At 44.7% G+C, this 23,236-nt stretch overlaps 1 protein-coding gene and 1 long non-coding RNA gene across 10 annotated transcripts in view; one reads left to right on the top strand and one right to left on the bottom strand.

Moving 5' to 3' along the window:
- Positions 1–2,661: 2,661 nt before the first annotated feature.
- Positions 2,662–23,236, bottom strand: part of ADAMTS9 (ADAM metallopeptidase with thrombospondin type 1 motif 9) — a 79,383-nt gene continuing 58,808 nt past the window's right edge. For 3 of the 9 annotated variants that reach the window (XM_085590050.1, XM_021551207.3, XM_085590052.1), the window contains 11 exons: positions 20,446–20,619; positions 15,221–15,391; positions 13,545–13,739; positions 11,577–11,709; positions 11,237–11,331; positions 10,990–11,084; positions 10,762–10,895; positions 9,173–9,264; positions 7,620–7,724; positions 5,546–5,640; positions 2,662–5,253 (listed from right to left, as the gene is read on the bottom strand). In XM_085590050.1, coding sequence (XP_085446176.1) covers positions 5,551–5,640; positions 7,620–7,724; positions 9,173–9,264; positions 10,762–10,895; positions 10,990–11,084; positions 11,237–11,331; positions 11,577–11,709; positions 13,545–13,739; positions 15,221–15,391; positions 20,446–20,619 — 1,284 coding nt within the window. In that variant the 3' untranslated portion in view covers positions 2,662–5,253; positions 5,546–5,550. Of the gene's footprint in view, positions 5,254–5,545; positions 5,641–7,533; positions 9,265–10,761; positions 10,918–10,989; positions 11,085–11,236; positions 11,332–11,576; positions 11,710–13,544; positions 13,740–15,220; positions 15,392–20,445; positions 20,620–23,236 lie in introns of those variants that run through there. The other 6 variants (XM_085590049.1, XM_085590051.1, XR_014958050.1 and 3 more) reach the window with 5 other exon arrangements.
- LOC146766240 (uncharacterized) overlaps positions 20,515–23,236 on the top strand; it is a 29,264-nt gene continuing 26,542 nt past the window's right edge. Inside the window, exon 1 of the long non-coding RNA XR_014958056.1 lies at positions 20,515–20,638. This is a non-coding gene — a long non-coding RNA (uncharacterized LOC146766240). The remainder of the gene's footprint in view (positions 20,639–23,236) is intronic.

The raw sequence follows: 23,236 nt of genomic DNA, 5'->3' as shown, positions 1-23,236 counted from the left end.
CGTGGGGCTGAGGAAGGCAGGCAGCGAGCCGTGAATAGCTTCAAAGAGGAAGGTCAGCAAGCCAGCGAGGATGGATTAGAAAAGGACAATGCAGAAAAGACTGGATTAATTTAATTGCTCATCTGAAATGTTGGCGCAGACTAAAGAAGGATGAAGAAATTATAAGCATATGAATGGAGCCAAGTAATGATTTTAAGAGAGAATATCAGAGCCCTGCCTCCCCCTGCACCCTTTGCCCCACATACAAAGGGTTTTGTATTCAGAGATTACTCCAGACTTCTGGCTCTTCTCCTCATAATGTCTCTTTGGAAATGGAGACACTGACTACCAACACATGTTTAATTAGCTGCAGCTTGATCTCGTTGCTGGCGGCTCAGGCTGATCATTAGAGCCAGGCATGTGCCAAAACCTGCGAGGAGATGTAATGTGGAAACCATTCTGCTCCCAGCAGAACTGAGGTTTTCCTGGTGGAAATGGATTGATGGGCATGGCCTCAGCCTCTGCATTTCATATCCTGCCTGGAAGGACCTGGATCAGTGTCACAAAGGAGAAATGTATTTCTACCTCCCCTTGCTTAAAATGGTACCTTACATCAGGTACCTTACTTGTTGTACTTATAGTCAACAGATCGCATCTCCAAACAATTCAGAATCAATATTTATAAGTAGAGAGAGGCAGAAGTAATTTTATGGAAAATTTCATTTTTTTTTTTTTTTAATTGGAATAAACAAACAAAAGAAACCTCCTCAGGTAATATAGTATAAAAGGCATTTCGGTTAGGTCAAAATACTATGTTTTTGTTTGTTTGTTTGTTTTTTTTTTCTGAAATCCATGCCTTATATTTGCTAATATTAAATAGCTGGAAAATTAAGCCAACTTTGAAGTGGAAACTCAGACTCTTCTGTGAAGGCTGAAAATAACTTGTTAGCATTCTTCATCTTGCTATTGCAAAGAGAGGTCAGAAACTTGTCAGCTAAATCTGCTTCTGGAAAGCTACAATTCCAATTGCCTGGATCACTTCACAGGCAAAAATACTTGGAAAATGTTGGAGTGAGACTGACAGGCACCGCTTTCGGTCATCAGCTTCCTCCTGCTCAATGCAAGCCGGAGCTGCCTCCAGGAATCTGTGCTGCAGAGGGACTCATCCCCTCCCACAGCCATCACCAACATCACAAAGGGCTGTGACTTCTGGATGAACTGAGACACGTCTCTAACAACGACCTGATTGAAAGAGTTCTCCATTTCAAGAGTTCAAGTGTTGGGAGAACTTAAGGCATGGGCTGAGCCACTTCAGCTGTTAATGAAGCCTGGGTTGGGTCGAATTCCTGTGCCTTTGCCTGGTAATGGGAGGTGTCTCACCTCAGTGCTCTTCCCCTGACAGAACGCTTTCTTCTGAGTCAGCCCTCAATCATCTGTTTGAGGAGTTGTGTTGGAAAGACTCAACAGAACAGGCTTCTCTGCACTCTTCAATTTTCAAAGTGTGGCTATGAGGAAAGGAAGGAAAGGAGTCAAATGTCCTGATTTAGGACTAATCCCTTGAGACATGCCTTTCCAACAGCCTTCAACAAAATGTATTTTATTTTTCTGTAGAAGAAAAATGCCCATCATTGGGGCAGAAGGCCAAAGTGATCAAGCAATCACCTGTCTCTGAAGCTGCACAAAGAGACTGAAGAGTGCTGCAAAACCTAAGCACTGAAAGTGTTAAAATGACCTTTCATTATACAGGGCTGGACGGTTAAATATGATTCAGGGTCAGTGTATTAATTCCACAGCAGCTCACATTTAAATCTTTGTAATAATTTATTAAGGATAAATGTTAGAAAAGACATTTTTATGAGATTGGTCATTTAAAATAAGAATTGAGCTTTTGAAACATGCATGTTCTGTTTTCTGCATCTGACAGTGTTCCAGACAGCACAAGGGAGGAATCCTCTCTCCTTTGAAAAAATAGAAGCTGGAAAAGGCTGGACCTGCCAGCACTAAGAGATCTGCAGCATTTTCTGAGACAAAGCATGAGAAACATATAAAGGAAGACAGAAATTGCAACTTCACTCTTACCCGCAGTATCTGGGGCAGTGGTGATGTAACAGTGCTTGCACTTCAACACTTGACTGCCATCCTGGGAGGCAGTCCCTACACTTCCTTCCTTTTAAACCAAATTTCTCCTGCCTGAATTTTCCTGTATATTTGATACTATCCAATTTAGGAAAGTTGATTTTTTTGTTTTGCATATTTCTTTCCATAACACTAGAAGTGGTGTGGACCAGGCCCAATATCCCAGCTCATCCTTCAGAAACATTTTAAAATTAACTGCTTCTCTTCCTTATATGTCATGTCAAAGAATATCCCTGGTCATTAAAGGCAGCACCAGCCAGTCACCATATATGTCTGAACAATGCACGGGACATCTCTGAGATGTGCTTGTGTATTTTATGCACCTTGGAGCAGTCCTCTCTAGACAGAAATTTGGGAGCATCAGCCTCAACCAGCAGGACATGAGTGGGTGGTCACAGCCATTCTCCAAGGGGATCCCTGGTCCACAGACTCTAACATAGGTTTGGGGCAGGGCTCCATATAAGCAACATTCTTCCCATCCCTCGTTCCTTTTGCATGGAATAATCAAACCCACCACACCTTGGAAAGAAACACCAGCACAGATAAGAATGTTTAACATTAAATGTATTATTCCCTTGTGTACAAAGTATTTTGCCTCTATTGTAGGACACAGGTATTGAAATACGATGGCAAATGCAGCAAGACCATACAGACATGTCATACAGGTATTCTCATTTCCTTTTGAGTGTAAGCAGAAAGAAAGGAAACATTGTACAGGAAAGTGCTTGCAAAAAAATACCCCAGTTTGTAGAAAAATAATGGCATTGATTTACAAAACCCAGAGTTCTTTCCTGAACAAGAAATGTCAAAATCTGCTCTATTTAATGATGACCATTAAGGAATGTCAGGATCAGTGCTGTCTTTTTTTCCCTTATAGTTTATTTTGTATTTTTTTAGGTTCTGCTAGCTCTGTTAATAGCTGCCCTGAAACGATATGGTAGAAATTAATTTGTATGGGTCAAAATAGTATTTCTTTTTATAAATAGCCATTCACTTCACTTCACTTACAGTGACAAAGCACCACTATTTCTTTCTGAAGTTCATAGTGCAATTTTCCCTTTTTCCCTACAGAATTTATACATAAGCAATTATCATTAGAAAATCACTATTCCATTATTACTCCTTTCCCCTTTCCCTTTTTTCTCTTTCTCTTTCCCTTTTTCCTCCTTCCTTCACCAGTTCTCCAGCTGCCGGGCTGCACCACAGCCCTGCTCGCCTGTGAGATGTCTCCCAGCTGACAGGAATGTGTCAATCCCTCATTGTCAGGCTGACAGTTTCACTCCAAAGGCTGAACGCAGCCTGGCACACACAGGTTATGAATCCAGGGATCAGATCGTTTATCACCATTGATCCAAGTGTTTTGTAACACACTGATTACACATCCTTTGGGGAGCTCTGTAAAAGACTCACAGAGGTTGTGTTTGGTAACTGCTTGCATCCAAAATGGAAAGAGTTATCTGGAGTAGCAGATAAGCCTCTTTGGTTTTCCAAACTGCTGGTAATTTTGTGCTGAAAAGCTTCCTTTCCTTGTACTTTGTGCTCCTGGCTGCCTCGACATATAAGGTGAAAGGGCAGCACCTTCTTATCACTAAGTAAAGTTGTGGAGAAAGAGATAAGGGACATAGTCACAGACTACAACAATAACCTGGTCACATCACCCCCGTTCAGTGTGCTAGGAAGCTCTGTGAAAGCGTGGCGTGCCACAGGCAGAGGGCTACGTACAGGCAGGAGCCACCACACCTAAGGGACATGGCTCCTCAGTTTGATTAAAAAAAAGCCAACAGCAAATGTCTGGCTGCACATGGGAACGAGGAGAGGCAAGGAGCACAGATGCCTTACCAGGAAGATCCGAAGCAACACAAGAGTGGGCGTACAGCAGCTTGCTTTTGAAGGGGGGGCAGAATCATCTGTAGGTACAGAGTGATCTTGCTGAAAGGAGGCAGCAAAGCCTCCCTTTGCAGATGGTCTGGGAGTGAGTAGGAAGCTGGGGAAATGCTGTAAGTGCCTGCAGGGGAGTACCCTGGCCAAGAGAAGGGGTGGCTTGGCTGGGCGTGCTGTCCCCATCTCTGGGCGTGCTGTCCCCAATCCCTGGGTGTGCTGTCCCCATCCCTGGGCGTGCTGTCCCCACGGTCCTCACCAGCCCCATGGGGAGGGAACACCAGAGGGATGCTTTCATCTTCATGCTAGGATTTTGTAACAAAGTCTGTAAGAAACTACGTCTCTTCTGAGAACACAGCCCAGGGAAACATATGGCCTGATCAGCCTGTCTGGGATGAGTTAATACCCCGCTTCCAGATGGAGTCAGGAAGCACAGTGGCACATGCAATTAGGAGACAAAGATACATGTTTTTAAAAAAGTGAGTTCACTTCAGAACCCTGAAAAAAATGGGGCTTGAGCTGAAGATCCATCTGCAGGAATTTTCCTAAACCTGGGATAGATCTTGATTGATTTGAATTGCCAGACAATTTTTCTCCTTTATCCACTTCTTCAATGATAAAGGCACTGGATTAACTAAAAGTACAGAGCATTAATAAATATCATGTTAGCACCAAACCAGTGCTTCCAGCACTGGCCACAGAGGTCATGTGAAATTCAAAATATACCTAAAAGATAAAGATTGCTAATGCAACTAGCACAGTATTCATTGTCATGTTTTCCTTGAGTGCTGTCAGTCTAATCCCTAAAAATAAAAATTTAAGCACATCTTGTCTAATTTCCTTGCATAAAGACAGATTGAAATGCCAAAAATACCCCTATGCAGATTGTGTAGCACCGTGGAGGGCCAAAGCAGCCCATAACTGAAGGAAAATTACTGACTGAAAGTAAACAACTGAATACAGTGACAATTAAGTATCACTTGTCATAATGCTACATATAATGTAGAGTATGCAAAATGCAGTGGCTTGACTGCAGGATTTATCAATAAAAAATAAAAATAGGAAAAGCAGCCTTAATATAATGATTTTACGTACAAAAATATTAAATCAAAATAAATAATCCCAAACATAAATATTATACTGTACATTAGGAATATGCAATCTATATACACATATACACAGATATAAAAGTGGAAGGCAGAGGTATTGCATCACTATCCTTCATCCATCCCTCATCTTTGTTGGCTGCTCGCAGAGAACCTGGAAAACACAGAAAAGGTGCACATTTAGAGTCATCCTGGCCTCTGGAACATGTCACCAGAGAAACTGGCACAAGAGCAGAGCAAAGGTGGGTGCCAGTAAGGTGGGGAGGTGTTTCCAGGTGACAGTGCTGTATCCACAAGGGTTACTGGGGAGAGGGGATCCCACAGGGATGCTGTGTGGGGTGGGTGGCTGTCACCAATGCACTCCATGTCTTTTTGCAATCATGGTCTGATCTGTTCCTTCAGGGCATTTTGGATTTTCCTTCATGCAGAAGCAGCTGAGAACTCACCACTGCTATAACACCTGAATGTCGAGGCCTGTTCCAGATGATGGAGTGCACTTCCCACAGTAACCACCACATCTTCCTACTACTTTGGTACCATCCTGCAGGCAAAATCAGAAATAACAGCTCATTAAGAGCTCATGAATTCCATGCTGCAGAAGGGCCAGATCTGGGTTACTCAAGCCATGATTTTTAGGGTGTTTAAGAAAACAAAGGATGCCAAAATCAATCTATGAAATCACTGCTGTATTCAAATGTACACAAATGTAATTCTCTTTAGTGCTAGCAGGTCAGATGATGGACACAAATAGGAAAGGGTTGTTTTGATTTATTAAATTGAAAGCTGGCCAAGGAGAAGGCCATTTGGAGGGTATCTCAAGGGTATCTGCTTTCTCCAGTTTGCCCCACAGTGAATAACAGTAATGAGTAGAAAACTTGGCTCATGCAAGAGCAAAACCACTCTGGGTCAGAAACAATTACTCAACTCTGCCTGAGCATGGAAAGGGTATTTGCAGGCAATACCAGGAAGCATCCACTTGGAAGGCAAAGTTCTGGAGTGGCTCCAGAGACAAGAGATGAGGGAAAGTGATAGGGTGAGGTGATGTCACTTGCTGAGGTGCCAACTCTTCTCCCCTTCCCACAGCCAGGAGGGGTAAGTGTGGAGTGGTCCTGAGCTTGACCTGGTCTCCAGGTGTGCCCAGCAAGCAGGGTGTAACTCTGGGCTTGAGTCAGGAGATTAATACCTCCATCAGGCCTTCCTTATCTCACCTCTGCAGAGTCTTTCTCCTCTTGGTCATTAGAATGGACAGACAGTACTTGAGGGGAATTCAACCCTCAATTACCAGAAAATTGGACTTAAGGACACAAGAAGTTTGCACAAAGCACTTATTTTTAAACGAGCTCCACCCTGCCCTTGACATTATTGATCTGTGAGTGCAGCAGGCTGCTATCATCTCTTCTCACTACACCGTTCTTTCTTCTGATCCTGTAGGAAATTACACCCTTGGAACAGCACTTGACAGATGCCATCAGGTGATGGAGGATTTTTGAGCACCTCTGTTCCTTAAAGTTTGTTTTAATTCTGCTAGCTGTGATGTTTTCTGCAACCCCAAAGGAGACTTCTCTCCTTTTAGAAGGGAAGATAGAAAAACACCTGCTGGAACTGACAATACAGGACCTGTGCTGGTCCTTTTCCACCTGTAGTGTGGTCAGATCTGTAGCATTAATTCTATAAGAGACCAGTACAGAGGCGACTTAGGCTCCCCAGAGCCAGGGGGAGCCTGAAAGCAGTACAGGAAAGGATGTTTTGCCAATTGCTGTTTGTTAAATTATGGTGAGCTCCTTTGGAGAGTTTTAACAGGGGCAATTGGGATGACTCACATGAAATAACAGCCAAAAAAGCAATCCTGGGTTTCTACCATTTCAGAATATGACACAGAAGCAACAGAGTGAAGGCACACCGTGACTGCAGGAGGTGTTAACAGGCAGGCAAATTAAGCAGTACAAGTACAAATTTGGCTGTAATTGTGAAGGGCTGCCTGGCTTAATCTGAGGCTCCAGCCAGCCAGCAGAGCCACAGGCAGTGACAGGGGATGGTGCCTCTGCAACACTACAGTGACTTGAGACTTTCCCAAGGAGATAAACCCAAACTGGACCAGCAGGAAGGTCCACACCCTCCATGCTTTATCAGCCATGTGTTGGGAACAATTCCTACTCAGGGCACTAGACCAAACCCTACCTGCAGCTCCAACTCTGCTCTGCAGCCCTGTCCCTTTCCTGCTGCCCTGCCTTGTGATGCACACTCCATGCTGGACATGTCAGGCAACTGATTAAGGATATGTCTGCCCCACAGCACTCAGCACTTTCAGCTTCACAGTTAATCAGGCTCACTAATTAATTGTAATAACTCTGATCAATCTAATCCCGCGAGGGTCTTGCCCCATTACAATTACATACAACACTTTAATATCAGATGTTCATTTTTTGTTAGTCTCTATTGGAAGATGTTGCCATGAATGACAATGTGGTGATTAAAAACTTCTGATGAGCAGGTACAGCCATAATTAAAGTTACAACTTACTGGGGATTTCTGAATTTCCGACACCGCGTAATTCCCTTGTGAGAGCCACTTGGCTGTTCCCATTAGGGACAGGCCTGTCCCGTACAGGTCTATGCTGAAGCGACCCTAAAAAACAACCAGAGCCTGGTTATCCCAAAATGCCATGTTCCACACCCCCAGCAAGCCACGGTGTCACTTCTCTTACAGGATTTTGACAGCAAAAACAAAGTTTTCCCTTGTTTTCCATTGCTCTGATCATGATCATTGTACAAAGCACAGCATGGCTCTCATTAGGAATTTGTTCTCCTTAGTGGCTGCAGAGAAGGAGGGGCTTTAGATCGTTTTTGAACTGCCTTTCCCGCCCAGGTTTCACTGCTTTACCCCGGTTTTGCATTGCTTCTTCTCTGCCGGCTGAGGGCATTGTTGGCTTTCCCATGGCAAACTGCAGAGCCTGACGTGCTCCAGCAGCTGATGGGAAGGAGCCTCAGGGATGTGCTGCAGCTGCTCTCACTGCTCCCTCCTCAACTGGAGAGGGCACACTTGTCCTTGTTTTCCTTATTTTCCAATTTTTTTTTTTTCTCAGACTAATGAAACTCTTCAATTTCTTTAAAACACTTAATTCCACCCTTTCTCGAAATGAGAAAGATGGATGGAAAATTAAGGACTATGCCAGCATCCAGTGCTCAGCCCCCAGCCCTCCTCTCACCCCCATGGCAGACTCCAGTCCTGCCAATTTCTGGACCCATGGAGGGATCCTTTGGACACATCCCCAGGCTGCCCCACAGCCCAGCACGGCCGTGCAGTACCAGATGGCTGTTAGCTTTGCTCCTTGCACTTGCTGCCTTGGGAATGCTGATTTTCTGTGAGGAGCAAACTGTCTGGGTCAGATGGATGGATATTAACATTTATGAGCACTCCTGAGGTAAGGAGTCAATCCCTAAGCTGCTGAGCTGTGCAGGAAGTGTCAGCTCTGCAGCAGGGAGGGAGGAGATGGAGAGGTTTGAGAGATTTGCCCTCTGCTGTCTGCTGCTGCAACTCCCTGTTAATGCCCTTTGCCAGTAATGCCCACCCCATACCTCGGACTATCCAAACAGATCACTCACCATCCCCAGCCCCACAAAAGGTAGGTGTGCTGGGGACATGCAGCAAGCCATCCCTAACACAGTGTTAATTGTCTCCTACAGACTTTCAAAAAGCATCTACTCCCTGCTGCTCTCTCTGCCCAGCATTTCCACCAAGTCCTGTCATGGACTGATCCCCTTGTCTTCAACTATGCAGGCAAAATCCAGTTCTCTCCCCACAGCCTCTTTCTTCTTCCTCTTTTCCTTTACTGGGGCCTTAGGGAACTAGGCAGCCACTGGCCTGATAACATGGAAAATGGAAACTACTTTCTTCCTGTTCACAAAAGGAACTTTCTTCATCACTTTCTCCCTCTTCACAAAGGGAAAAGTTTCAGATCGCTGAGATAAGAACGTGCCACTCACTGAAGCTGGGCTGCTGCATCAGCAGTAATTAATAGAGGGCTTGAACATAACAAATGGCACCAATTCCTGTTACATGCTCTTGTCAAATACCTGCGGGCATTTGGCAGCACTGTAGCAGTCCCCAGCAGTGGCATAAGGAACAGGTCGTCCATCATGTGTCTGTGCAAACTGTAAATCAGTTGCTGTGGAGATGAGTTGGTGAATAACATGGAAAGAAAGATGCAGGGAGAGAGACAAAATAAATGTAAACATGCTCTTTGCTAATGTTTAAATTCACCAAAGCTAGCTTCCCACATTAATGCAGGACGTCAAGACTACTACAATTTTATTATACCAAGATTACTATATTTAATATTAAATATCCTGATTCATTCCACATGTGATTCCCAGAACGTGAGCACTGAATTTAGCAGGACATTTACACTCAGTATTTACACTCAGTTCAAATCTGTTGGTGATTTAGGAACAAAGTATAAATAACAACAAAACTCGAACCCTTAACTTGGGGTTTATTTCGCTATCAAACAATTCCCCACTTTCAAAAAGGCTACAGCACCTTCTAAATCGCTCTTTTAAACAAAAGCAAACAACATCTCTGCTCTCCTGGCTGCCCCAGCCCAGGGGTCGGGTTTTCAAAGGGAATTGGAGTATTTTGCTCTGGAAGGATCTGAAGTAACTGAGACTCATTTAGATGGGGATGTGAGATAGCTCCTGCCTGACAGAGGTAGGTGCCCAGCTCCTTTTGAAATTCAAAGGGAGCTAGTATCAAATTCCCAGAGGGTGGTTCCTTTGAGATCTTTACCTAGAAGCTTTTACAGATTATTAGTTGCTTTTTACAGATTGATAGACTGGGAGGTCTTGAAAATTAAGTGATAAAACCCACTTATCAGATAAGGAGTCATTTTACAGGGAAGGGTTTCGATTTGCTAAAAAACCACTTAGCTATTTACTGAATGAACTCGCAACAATATGTTGTATTTTTAAAACACTTGCTGAAAACTGATAGCAGTGGAGTCAGGGGACTGAAACCATAACCCCATGGAATGCTACAGGGTCTCTGGTGATGGGATGGGCTCCCAGCTCACAGGAATGACAAAAGAGACAGTGTGTTACTCTTATTGCACAGCTATATTCTCTTTCTCCGTTGCAAATCCATGTCCCCAGCCCTCAACACAAGTTACTTCCCTGTGGTCTGGCTCTGCTGAGGGACTTCTCTGCCCTGGCCACTGGGAATAGCATCCCCATCCCAGTGGAGACCCCTGCACTGGGATCTCCTGACACCTCTCTGAGTAAAATGGAGAGGGTGGGGGAGTGGGGCAGCTCCTCCCTGGTCAGGCTTTGTGTCTGAGTCCATTCTGAAAAGAGGGGACCAAATAAAATAAAATCCTTCACAAAATGCACTGGGCTGCTGGGAGCACGCAAATACTCATTCTGCAGAGCAGATACACCAGCAATTGCCTTAGTATTTTCCTGTTTTACAGAGAAATAACACGAGCATCTCTGGTGTACTCAAGTTGCAGTCTCCAAGTGTAAAGCAGCAAACAGGAGACCAAGTCTAAAAGCAGCTTTTAACAGGAATTTTCAAGAATATTGCTCACTAGAGTACTACTGCTTGCTTGTTACAGTTATATTTGTGTAAAATAAACATTTTTTAATGGCAAGGCCCTGTTTTTACTCACTTATTATTTGCATAGTGTTCAGGTCCAGCCTTACTTTGCTGAAGGTGGAAAACCCAGCTGCTGTGTAATCTTTCCTACACTGGCAGTCTTCTCGTCTGCTCCCGTTATACGGACACTCGGTTGGGTTATGCAATCTAAATCAAAAGAAAACCCTTTCTACTCATGACCAGGAAATATTGCCATGGAAAACAAAAACACTGTAAAGTTCATGATTACAGGATTTCTTACCTGTATCCATACACTTCTGAAAAATTCTCTGCATCACCATTTACAAGGGTCACATACTCCTTTGGGCTGTCAGTCTGCATCCCAGAGCAATACACCTGAGAGAGACAAGCCAGAATTGTGTCATGTGCAAAGGCATCACTGAGACAACCAAAGGCAGAAAATCCAAGAGTGGAAGTGAACACCACAGGCAGGCTCCTCTTGAACCTTCAGAAAACCCATTAACTATCATTCTGTTGCTGAAATGCACCTTTAATGTCTTTCCTTTGACTTGCAGGAAATATTCACCATCTTCAGTGACACCTTCGAGATTTTTAACGTCTTTGCAACTCCTTGGTAAGTCACCTGAAACAAAACAGAAATACTTGCAGTAACTGAACAACAACACATCAAAATTTATTTTGGAACACTCTGAGGCTTCCAAACCATCAAAACATCTTTTTTATTTTTAACAGGTTTCCCTGAAGTGTCTTAGTGCTTACTTGGATGGCTCCCAATGCTTGGAAATACTGCAGATCTCTAGGAGTTTGAGGGGAAAAGATGCTGAAGCCGTGAGAAAGGCAAAAGAAGGTGTAAATCTGCAGACTTACAGTCATGGACATTGTGGCATGTCCTCCTCTCTTCAGGTTTTAGGTCCACATGGCACAAGCTGCTGACTTGGTCGTCGTTGGTCAAGCACTGCACTGAGCGATGCATGACCCCAACTCCACAGGTGACAGAGCACTGTGGGACAGAAGACAGAGATTCCTGGTTTATCTCAAGGGTTTATGGGCTCCAGAAGAAAGAACAGGGACAGATGGTTTCCCTTGTATCAAGAGACAGCAGCATAGACTTCAATCCTGTGAAGTGTTCAAACACAGGCTTAATTTTAATCAAATGAGTAGTCCCTTTGGTAATTAATCCCTTCCTTATTATCATTGATTACTTCAAGAATACCATACTTTGCTCAGTGTTTGCACACTTTGCTGGATGAGGCAGTTGGTTAAAGAGAACCATGTGCTCAAGTGAAATTGATTATTTTTCACATTAGGAAGATTGTTGTTTTCTATGCAAATTGCACCAAAAAAAAAAAAAAAAAAAAAAAAAGGAGCCCCAAAATCTTCTCTCCCCTCACCTGCTGGGAAAATGGCTTCATCTGTGCAAACACTGGGTCATCCTCAAACCACCCAGATGAAGGGCAAGCCTAAGGCTGAAATTGCACAAGTTACTGGAGCTACCAAGCAGCAGAGCATCCAGCTACTGAGTCTGGGCTGTGGGAGGACCTTGCTCCTGCATCCACAACTTGTTCTTTCAAGTACTTGAGAAATGAAAATCAGCTCTTTCTACAGCTACCAGGTTAGGCTATAAAGAAAATGAAGTTGCTCACCCATTTAGAAATTATTATTCTAAAGGAACACACCATGAAGAAATGGTCTTCAATGGCTCATGGTATTCACAGCTTGGCATTTACTCTTTATCAGGTCCAGTTCCATAAAATTTAGCTGAAGCACTGAGTAGGACTCTCTCTGTCCATCAGAGTGGATGGCATTTTACATTAAATCCCTTTCAAAATCACAGCTGACAAGGGTCATGGCACTTGGTGGTGACTGGGACATTCAGCAGCCCAAAGTGAGGAGAAAGGTCTTGTTCTCTGAAATGAATACTCTTTGCAGTGAAGTTGGATTAATGAGTTGGGTATTTTGCACTTAAATTCTGAGGGAAAATACCAATTAATTGAAGTTGAGCTCTTTGCTATAACTCCTCTGTGCTGACTCACAGGGAGGATCTGAAGCTTCCTATGGGGCAGGAGGAACTTAGGTTTCAAATGGCTTTGCCAGTTACTGTGACATCTACTACATTTTACTTGGCTTGACACTCATTGCCTTGTAAAGGTTTGACAAATTCCTACAAATGTATCAGCTAGGTTAATAAATCAAGTTTATGGGTGAAACATCACATTTCAAAGAATGTCAGAAGCCCTAAGAAGTGAAATGTTATCACCTTAACTAAAATTTGATCTTGTAGTTCAGGTCCCAGAAGACACTCAACACAAATAACTTTAGCAGAAAGGCCAGGTTCTTTCCCCTGACCTGTCCCAGCATTTGTGAGAAGGAGGGGGAGGAAAAAACAAGAAAAAAATTGTTTTAAGACTCAAATGACTCAAATGTTTCAGCCTAATGCTGGCTCCCAAGTCTTTCTCATACACATGGCCAAGTGGAATCAACTGCAGTTGGCAGTCACTCACCAATCCTTTTAGCACAAGGCTTTCAAACCCTTGTTTTCTGCAATGACCCTACTCTCTGACTAAGTATTCAGCATGGCCATCAACACGGCCACAAATATTGGCTACATCCCAATTTTCATGAATTACTCTACTTGTAGCCGCTGGGGCTCTCCCATACGAAAGGGTTCAGTCTGAAGTATGGAGCCCTACACACACCAGGCCTGCTGCTGCACCAGAGTATTCAATGCATTAATTTAAGCAGCTCTAACACATTCCACTGCCAAACCTTTGGTCTGTGTTTAAAAAAAGGTTGTTCCAGTCTCTTTGGCCAAAAAAAGAAGTTTGCCCAACTTACGCTTCCCCAGTTGCCGACGCGCCAGGAGGCCGAGATGGGGCACTCTCCGAGGTAGCAGGGCTGGATGTTGGGGGGCTGCGTGCCAGGACAGTTGACCATGTTCTGGTACCCGTACTCGTAGTGGTCCTTCCCAGTGTAAATCTCACTGCAGGACACGAGGCGCTGCCTGTATCCCTTCCCGCACGTGACGGAGCACTGCGGGCAGAGCAAATACCGGTGAGCACCACGAGCTTCAGGAAGGCTGCCCAAAATGGGAGGGGAGGAAACCAGGCCTGTCAGCTTTGAACAGAGGAAACTGATTCAAGGGATCACTGGTATCTATTCAAGCCAGTCATGAATACTGTAAGTGGCTACTACAAGGGGGCTGGTGCCTGACGCTGTCTTTGAGCACCCAATTCCTCTCTGGGCTGGATCTACAGCTGCTCCAAGACTCCCTGCTCCAGGCTGGCTCCTGGCCATGTGTTATTTCTTCCCAAGCACAAAGAAAGGAGCAGAAGATCCATGAGAATTTAGAAATCACTCTATTAGTTGTTTTGGTTTGTGGTGGTTTTTTTGCCATGGGATACAGAGAGATAGAAAATGGTCAAGGCTGACCCTGAATTGCAGGTACTTGTCAGCAACTAGAAGAATGAGAAATTATTCATTGTAATTAGAGGATAAACAGCACTTCTGCTTTCCTCATCAAAGGACTGAGTGGGACCTGGGAGAGCCAAACTCTGGCTCTGAAAGCTCTCTTCATCTCTCTGTCTTCATGGGCCTGAGTGCTCCCAGGTGGTCTCCCAGGCATTGAGGTGGGTAGAGAGTCCCTGGGCAAGGAGCACCAGAGCTCCAGCTGGACAGGCATCTCAATATTTCTCTTAAGAAACCACTCAGGAGACCAGGCTCTCTGAGATATTCTCATATCTCCACATTTCTCCCTCCTTGCACTATCTCAGGTGGCTTGGCTCTCCTTCCCCTCAGTCCTGCCGTGTTTTCTTTTTCCCCTTTTCTTGTTGTTTCTTTTTAATCAGTGCTGTGTCAGCAGCTGCCTTGTCATTTCCCTCTGCTGTTTCTCCAACTGGAAAGTAATCCTTCACTGGCTGCAGAAGGAAACAGGCTGAGATTAACCTGCATCCTCCCGCATGCGGCGCCCGCTGCAAGGAAAACTCATCTATTTTCCTTGCCTCCCAGCTGTGAGGGTGAATGTCCTGCCTTCCCTCACTCTGGGTCCTTGCCCCTGCAAAGACAGCACTGAGGAAGGATGTGCCCCCATGGTCACCTCCAGGCTTGCCTCTCCCCCGTGAAGCACATCTGGACCCTTACACAACTCACAGCTCTGGAGCCCCCAGGGAGTGGATGGGAATAAAACCAATTAATTAAATAAATGAAATAAACCAGCAGAAAACCAAAGAGGGTGCCTGCTGAATGCACTGTGCTTTGGAAGAAAATTGCCTCCAGATAATAATATTAGCTAGGACCCTGAGCAGGCTGCTTTTAGTCTTTAATATCCTGGTTGCCTTCCACAGCACCACTCCTTTCTATCCAACAGGGAGACTGCACAATGAAATAAACCAAGTAATAATCAAAACCCACAGCGCTGCCTTGCTACTGTTGATTGGGGTTGCACTACCTCAGCAAGGGCAGTGTTGAGAGGAGGAAAGCACGGCTTGGGGGAGGCAAGGGGGAGGGGGACTCACCTCTGACCACTCTCCCGTGATCCAGATGTACTCGCAGGGGGGCAGGCCGCAGCTCTCCACCTCGGGGGGGCGATTGCTGGCCTCGCAGTAGCCGCTGCTCTGCAGCTGCTTGTTCTCATCCACGCAGAACACCTCGCGGAACCGCGACGCCTCCCCGCACGTCTTGGTGCACTGTGTGCAAGAAACAACAGCTCAGGCAACCCTGAGGGACCCCCGGCAATGAACCCACATCCAGAGCGAGCTTTCCTCCCAGAAACCCCTGTCAGCTGTCACTCGTATCACCTGGGGGAAAATTTTCCACCAGGACCCTGCTGTGCCACGTGCTGCTGCCAGTGAGAAATTGCTCCTGACCTCTGGAGATACTAACACACATCCCCAGGAGAGAGGAGAAACCAAGGGAGCAGGTATTGGGATCGGGCAGATGTGGGGTCCAGCTGTGGTAGGATCAAAATATGCAGGATTGGGCATGCTGGGCCAGGAGATAGGGCAAAGGGAGAAGAGAGGGCCAACCCCCTTTATTTCAGCCCCTAGTGAATACAGCTGTTTGGAGACTGACAACTCAACCATCCCCCTTGCAAAAATCACACTGCTGTACCTTTGGCTGTGGCTGGTGGAGGGGGGAGCTCCTTCCCCAGCTCTCTGCTTTGGCATGGTGCACACAGAATCATAGAATCATCATAGAGCAGTTTGGGTGAAAAAGACCTTAGCAATCATCTCTTTCCAACCCCCTGCCATGGGCAGGGACACCTTTCACTAGAGCAGGTTGCTCAGAGCTTCACCCAGCCCAGCCTTGAACACAACTCTACAACCACTGCAGTGGAGGCAGCCCTGCAGGTTTATTCTCTTTTAAACACTGCCCTGCCTGATATTAAGAGCAACCCAAGCCAGACAAGTACAACTGCTCTCCAGGTCCTTCAGGAGATTTCAAGGACTCAGTTCTTTCTCTGCTTGTCAGGGAAAAATGAGCCTGACTGTGAGGCTGTGTTCCTGGGAGTGAGGCTGTCCTGGGAGAACATCTTAGAAAAACACATAAAACAAAATAAATCAGTGTAAGAGCAGCTGTCTAGATAAAACCCTATTTTCTTTTAGTTATTGCCTGTAATAGACTTCTAACACTTTCAACTAACTGGATTAACGAGGAGAAAAATGCATGAAAATAATCATTTTATAGAACATAGGAAATGTCTTCCCCTTAAGGAAAAGGATAAAACATCCAATCAGACCATTCCTATCTGTACAGAAACACCGCTTGAAGTTACCTAGGCATGGAACACTATGCCAGTTTAATCTAGTTAGAGTCTTACCCTCCAAACATCATTTCCAGCCTCCCTGAAGCAGCTCTTGCTCTCCTGGCTGGCCAACAATTAGGAAGATATTAGTGGGTTCAGCTAATTGCAAAATGCAGGCACTGTCATGGCCCTGTTACTGTAATTGGCTGTCAGAACCAGGATTGTAAATTATTTGAGACTATTGAAAAATCAGATCAGTCTGTGGCAGCAGGAGCAAACCAGGAGAGCAGCAGTGAGCACAACATCATGTTGGGTGTAAATATTTAAAACTGGGGCAAAGTGGAAGGGGATTGGGAAGGGGAGGCAGCTCCACAAAGCAGCATTTATTCCAAAGGAATAACTTAGGAGCTCTTAGGCAACAGTCAGCATTGCAAAATCTGCAGTCTGCCAGAAGACCCCAAGGGCTTTGTGTGCTTTCAACCTTATTTACTCTCTTGCTTTGAGTCCTTGGAGTGGAAGCTCCTTCTAGGTCTGTGCTGAAACATGGCAATCCTACAGGGGTTGGAGGAATTTGCTGGAGTGTGATTTCCCCAGAAAGCAAACAAAGTGAGCTATATTTGCCCATCTCTGATTATCTCCCTATTATTATTTTACTATTACATAAGTAAAAACTGAAAGGGGGTCATTGTGTGTGAATATGGCACCACTACAGCTCCATCACCAGGGAGCTTCCCTGACAGCTCTCCAGGCACCTTTTGGGGCAGCCTGAACCCCAACCTTCCTGCTCAGTGGGAGTGGGGTCACAGGATGCTCAAAGCTTTCCTCCTCTCTGCTTTGGCATTTTCCAGCCCAGCAAGGGGTCAGCAATAAAGGGTGAATTGTTCCATGGTCCCTCACAGCCAAAGGAGGCACCTTGAAAGGAGTGAGAAGAACCAAGCCTGATTTTGTCTCATCTCCTTAATGTATATTTCAGATTAATTTGCAAAGTACATTGGCTCATGCTTCACTTTAAGAGGGTGAACCATGTCTGTGCCATCAAGGCATCTTCTAACATTGGCAGTGAAGAGCTATCACATCAAAAGCCTATCCTTGTTTTAAAATCATTACTTGCTGATGAAAGACTGACACTCCCAAGCACAAGCCAGCCTGATTTGGGTTTGTCTGCAAATAACAGTTGTGTGGCCAAATAAACCTGAGCCAGTTCTGTGCATTTTGTCATCATCAGAAATTGAAAGTTTGGTTATTTGTATTTTTAAGGGTAACTGGCAATTGAAATAATCCCACTGAAATATAAATAAGGCTCAAAGACAGTGAGACCATCATAAACTAAGTCAAAAAGAAACACTACAGAGGTTCCAATCAGCCACCCCAAAGTTATAAAACATTATCCATGTACAAAGCAGATAGTTCAACTAGCATGGAAAGGCTATTTTTACTTTTAATGCAGTGACAGATTTTGCATGAAATCTCATGTTCAAGACTGATTTAAATCTCACACAAAACAGTGAGGTCAGGCTATAACAGCTATTGATAGTAAAATCTGAAAACAGGTCAGGCATTTGACAATATTTGTCTCTTTTGCCTCATTTCCCAAATTCTGAACTATTTTCCTGGCAGTTCAAATTAAGGAACATTTCAAGCACTTCTGAAACTGCTTTATAAGAGCAATAATAATAATTAAAATAACCCCAAAGGGATTGCTTTGCAAAAGCATGATTGTTTTCTTCTTTTTTTTTAAATAACAATCTGACACAGAGATGAAATCTACCCCCCATGCATGAATGCTTGAAACATGCCTTGGGTAACTCTGCAATTCAAATCAGGCAAGGATGGCACAATTTCCCCCCAAAAGGCAAATGTCAAAGATTCTGGAGTTGCATGGCAGCTTCCAGAGCTGTGCATTGTCCTTCCACAGAGGCTCATATTAAAGAAAAAAAACCTCCTTTCTCCTAGTTTTCCCTTTTTTCTTTGTGACTCTAGTCTGAGTTTTATTTTGACATTAGCAAGGCTCTTTCTATTGACTTTCTTCTCCCTGGTGAAGGCACTGAGAACAGGTGATTAATGGTGATACACCAACAGAGCAGTAAATGGTCTCCAGTAAGTTTCATATCCCTTCTCATTGTCAAGACCAACACTTTTTCTAAACAACAACAACAAAAAGGAACAATTAAAAAACCCCAAACCCTCTTGAGAGATTCCCTTTAAAGATAAGAAATCAAGAACAAGACAGCACTGAGATGTTATTTATATCCTGCCTTCCATGTCAATTAGGATTCATTGCTGCTCCCTGCTCAGAGAATACCAATGCAATCTGTGCCTCCTCATGGACACTGCCTTTGGCTGGGGGGGAGGTGCTATTCCTTTTTTTGACTGTGTACACCAGAACAAAATAAGAAGTGCTCGGAAGAAATGCTTGGAATCAGCCAAAGGGCCAAGCTCACATTGGGCAGCTCCTGCATTTTCCTGAGCATGGTTACTTATGAGTACTTATGAGGCTGAGGAAACCTTCAGTCCATCCTCTTAGTAAAGCTCCCTTGGAGAAAAACCAAATCTCCATAATCTGTTCAAAATTTTCCCAGTTCTGGAAAACTTCAGAAAACATCAGTACTTGTATCCCATCAAGGGCTCAGAAGGTTGGGGGCAGGTGCCTCTCCAAACTGTTTTGAGAAGTTGAAAAAATAAGGGAGAAAAGGCAAAACTTGGTTAAAAGTTGGACTTGATGATTTTGGAGGTCTTTTCCAACTTAATGATTCTAAGATTCTATGAAAGGATGGGGCAGGAGCTGTTTCTTTCCAGGGCTGATTACACCACTAGGTAAGGACTGGCACTACATGCTGTTTGGTGACCTCTTTGCTGCCTTTAAGTTTATTATCTGAAGCAGTTAATGGGCTCTGTAAAACTAAAACTGAAACTGCAAGGAAGCTGATGGAGCCCCCTCAGCTGTTTCTACATTTCTGGCTGGGATGTTTCCATCTGGTACCACTGTGTGACCAGCCTGGCTTTGCCTCCTGCTGCTTCCCATCACACTTCCCTGTGTACTGAGAAACAGCTGGGAAAGAGCACAGCTTCCTCTGGCCTCCTGCACTCGTGGCTGGGTTACACAGGATTATAAACCCAATTTCCCAGCACTGCTGAGATTGGGGAAATTAAGATAAACTTGTGTGTCCTGTTCCCGTCAGGCTGAGGTACCACATGCAGAGGATAAAAATGGAAAAAAACAGAATGAAAGGAATAATTTTGGTGTCTGGTCTGAACTGCCTCTGACAAAAACTTCTGTGCATTTGAAGGCTGACACAGGACACTCTTGGCAGTGCATGGGAGGGCTTCTCCTGCTCAGAATCCCCTCACCCTCCTACCGCCCACCAGCCTTGAGGCCTCTCATTGCCCACACTGCAGGAGAGTTGAAGTCACTCCCTAAACCACTGGAGCAGCAGCTTTATCTCCAGTTTCAGTCTCAGTAGCTGTTTTTGATGGGAACTGATCCTGGTCACACAGAAAAGCATCATCTCCCACAGAAGACTTGATCTCAGCACTGCTTGTGGCTTGATAAAAGAGCAAAGACCTGGAGCTCAGTGAAAGGACAGGGATGTGAGATGGAGCTGGGGTAATGGGGCAGGAAAGAGGGAATTACCACTGCCCCCGAACTCCTCCAGGCACCGGGCTCAGGCTGGAGCAGCGCAGCAGGGCTCCGTCTCTTGGAAGAGACCCAAATCCACCCTACCCAAGACCTGCTCAGTATTTGCATAGGTCCCAGCCAAACACAAGGCAGCACGAAGCAATAAATTAACTCTATAGAAGCATTTCTCCTTTCCCCCTTTCATCCAGCATGCACGAACCTTCCCTCTGCCTCTTTTTTTTTGTTTTTTGCTTTGCAACCCCAGGTTGCAACCCAAGCCCTGCGACCCTCCGGCAGCGCTCCCCGGCCTCGGCATCCAGCATCGCGCCACGCCTGAGAGCACAGGAGCTGAGCCTTGCTGGGGAAGGGTCCCCGCTTACCGCCTGCCACTCTCCGGCCGCCCAGCGGTGCGTGGGACACGCGGGGAGGTGACAGTCCCGCTGCGGGGGTGGCCGGCTGGCCGGGTCGCACTTGGCCTCCTCGGCTGCCTTCGGGGCGCCGCCGTGGCACTGCACGGAGCGGCGCTGGACACCCCGGCCGCAGGACACGGAGCACTGCAGGAAGGGACAGAAGGTGAGTGGAGCTCCCATCACAGCCAGCACGGTGAGTTCGGGGGGTTCGGGCTCTGCTCTGGGCTCCAGGGCATCGATAGCGATGCTCTATCAAACTTCCGAGCGAGGCTTTTCCTTGCGCAAGGGAACATTGGGAATCTGAAGCCAGTGCGAATATTTGCTGTTGGTTTGTTTCAGTGGGGTCAGGGCTTCCTGGACAGGATTTTTATTGAAAAATCTGGTTTTATTGCAAAATAGCAGTGCTGCTAAACCGCCCTGACATTCCAGAGGCGGCCAGGCTCTGAGTATTGCTCTGAGTATTGCTTCTCAGGCACTGGTTCAAAAAAGTAATAGTTCAGAATACATCAAATGCCACAAACAGAGTGGGCTTTAATGAAAAGCAAACTTGGATTCTATAGAAGAAAGTGTGTAGCTATAGAGAGGGAAAGGTGTGATACAGCTGGGATTTCTTTCAGCATGCATCTAAACGTGCACATGCACCAAGGCAGGGAATACAGTTAGTTTTTGAAAACAAATGTCTTTTTGAAATTAACTGCATTTCACATTTCCTTCATTACACTGTGGGCAAATTTCTCCCAACTTCAAGGCACAGTAACAAATGCCTGAATTTTTCTGTCTCTCAGACATCTTTAAAGTATTATCTACACTGCAATATTATTAACAGCTTATTTTTTCTTTCACGCAACATTTCTTAGTGTTGTGACTGCACACTAACATGTTTAGCAGTACTTAATATTCCCCTGGAACAGATTCCTCCTGGCTAGACCTTAAAGTATACTATACAGATTTGGAGTAAAGAGAATTTGCATTTGTACAAGAAAGTGCATAAAAAATAAAGGTATGTATTAGAACCACAGCTGAATTAACAACTAATATTGGTTATTTATAACAACTAACATTACTTATTAATATATCAGGAACTAAGAAAATAAGTTCGCAGCCTTATGAACTTACTTTCATATGAACTATGAAAATAAGTTCATAAATAAGTTATTGCAATGCCCACTAAAATGAGCCTTCTTAAGTCAGAGAATTAAGTGGTGCTTAATGGGGAAGCAATTCCCTTTTCTGTATTCCTTCATAATGCTCTTTGCTTTACTATCCAAATGCCCCATAAAGCCAAGAAAACCAGAGAAAAGCTGACTGTGACTATTTGTCTGGCTTCAGATATTTGTAGGAGGGTGGGAGCATTTTTGTGTAGCTTTTGAAAGCAGCAGTGGGATTTCTGTCACTAGTGATGCAAATGCTTCCCATATGCTGCTGCTTCCCTGGGATTAACAGTGGTCTTTGTCCTACACATTCCAGAGGGGGACTCTTAAACTGAATAAAGGCACAAACTTGGAGAAACATATATAGCAGGATGCCTCCATGCTCTAAGATGCCTTTTGAGTTGCATTTATCACCAACATAAGAAGCCCAGGTATGGATGAAAGAGCACAAGTGACACCGTGGCTTTTTCATGGGGGGCTGCAGTGTGTATGACACCTGGGTTTGGGAAGAGAATGGTCCCTGGACTGTGCCAGAAACTCCACCCGATGCCCTGCCTGTGTTTTTATATAGGGCTGGATTTCAGCCTTTAACTGAAGTATGCAAATAGCAGAGAGCAGAATAAAATATTGGTGTTTTTGTTAAATGAAAGGTAAATGGCCATAATTGACACTACTTAGGTGAAACAAAGGCATTAAATCGGATATTTCAGTGCAGACATAAACACACTTAAGACTTGGAGAAAAAGCCTTTTTAGAGATATATCAAAAATGCTTTGCTCCATGGAAGTGGGCTCTTAATGCAGAAAAGAAATAACCACCTTCTGAATACAAAACATCCAAAGAGAAAAAACCTAAGATTGGAGCATCAGCACAGCCAGTGTCCAACTGAGACTGATTTTTAACCATTCCTGTATTTTTTGATCTTTACTTTCTCAGTAATTCCTTTTCTAGAAGGCAAAAAACCCCAGCACCTAAAGGTATGTGCAATGGGTTCTGTGCATATATAAGGATCCACTTTTATGGGAAAATCTCACCTTATTTCTCATGCAGATTTTTACTGGTTTATTCAGCAGAAAAAGCACAGCAGCTCAGCTTTGGGATTAACTTTCTGAGACAATTAGACCTTCAGAAAGTTAGGGATTTTTATGGATAATATCTAAGTGGAAACTGATCATGGTTCCTATTTGCAACAGTGGCACTGGAGATAGGGAAGGTCACATGGAGTTTTCATGCCACATTTATACCCTGAACTACTGTGTACTCAGAGCACCAAACTCGTGTATGTTTCATGCTCTTAATGAGATATTCAGCATCTAAATCCAGCTTGGCTTCATGGAATTAGATCTCTGATCCCCCTTACAAGAGACCCAGAACCAGCACTCCCAACCTGTGACAGCCCCAACTCTTCATCTGTCACAGGCAAAAAAAAATGCTGCCAGCAGCAGTGAGCCTCAGAGATCCATGTCACAGCATCTGACAGGGCTTTAAAAAGCCCAGTTTGACATTGTAGCATAAGTGTTTCTACCCTTTTACTTTTTCCCCAAGCAAGATGCTGGTTGGTTGAGCACAGCCTGCATCAGGAACCTGGGCTGAGGAGCTACTCCTGGAAA

This window comes from Lonchura striata, chromosome 12 (genome assembly GCF_050655825.1).
Source record: "Lonchura striata isolate lonStrDom1 chromosome 12, ASM5065582v1, whole genome shotgun sequence".
Classification (NCBI taxonomy): domain Eukaryota; kingdom Metazoa; phylum Chordata; class Aves; order Passeriformes; family Estrildidae; genus Lonchura; species Lonchura striata.
This window is presented reverse-complemented; position numbering and strand designations above follow the sequence as displayed.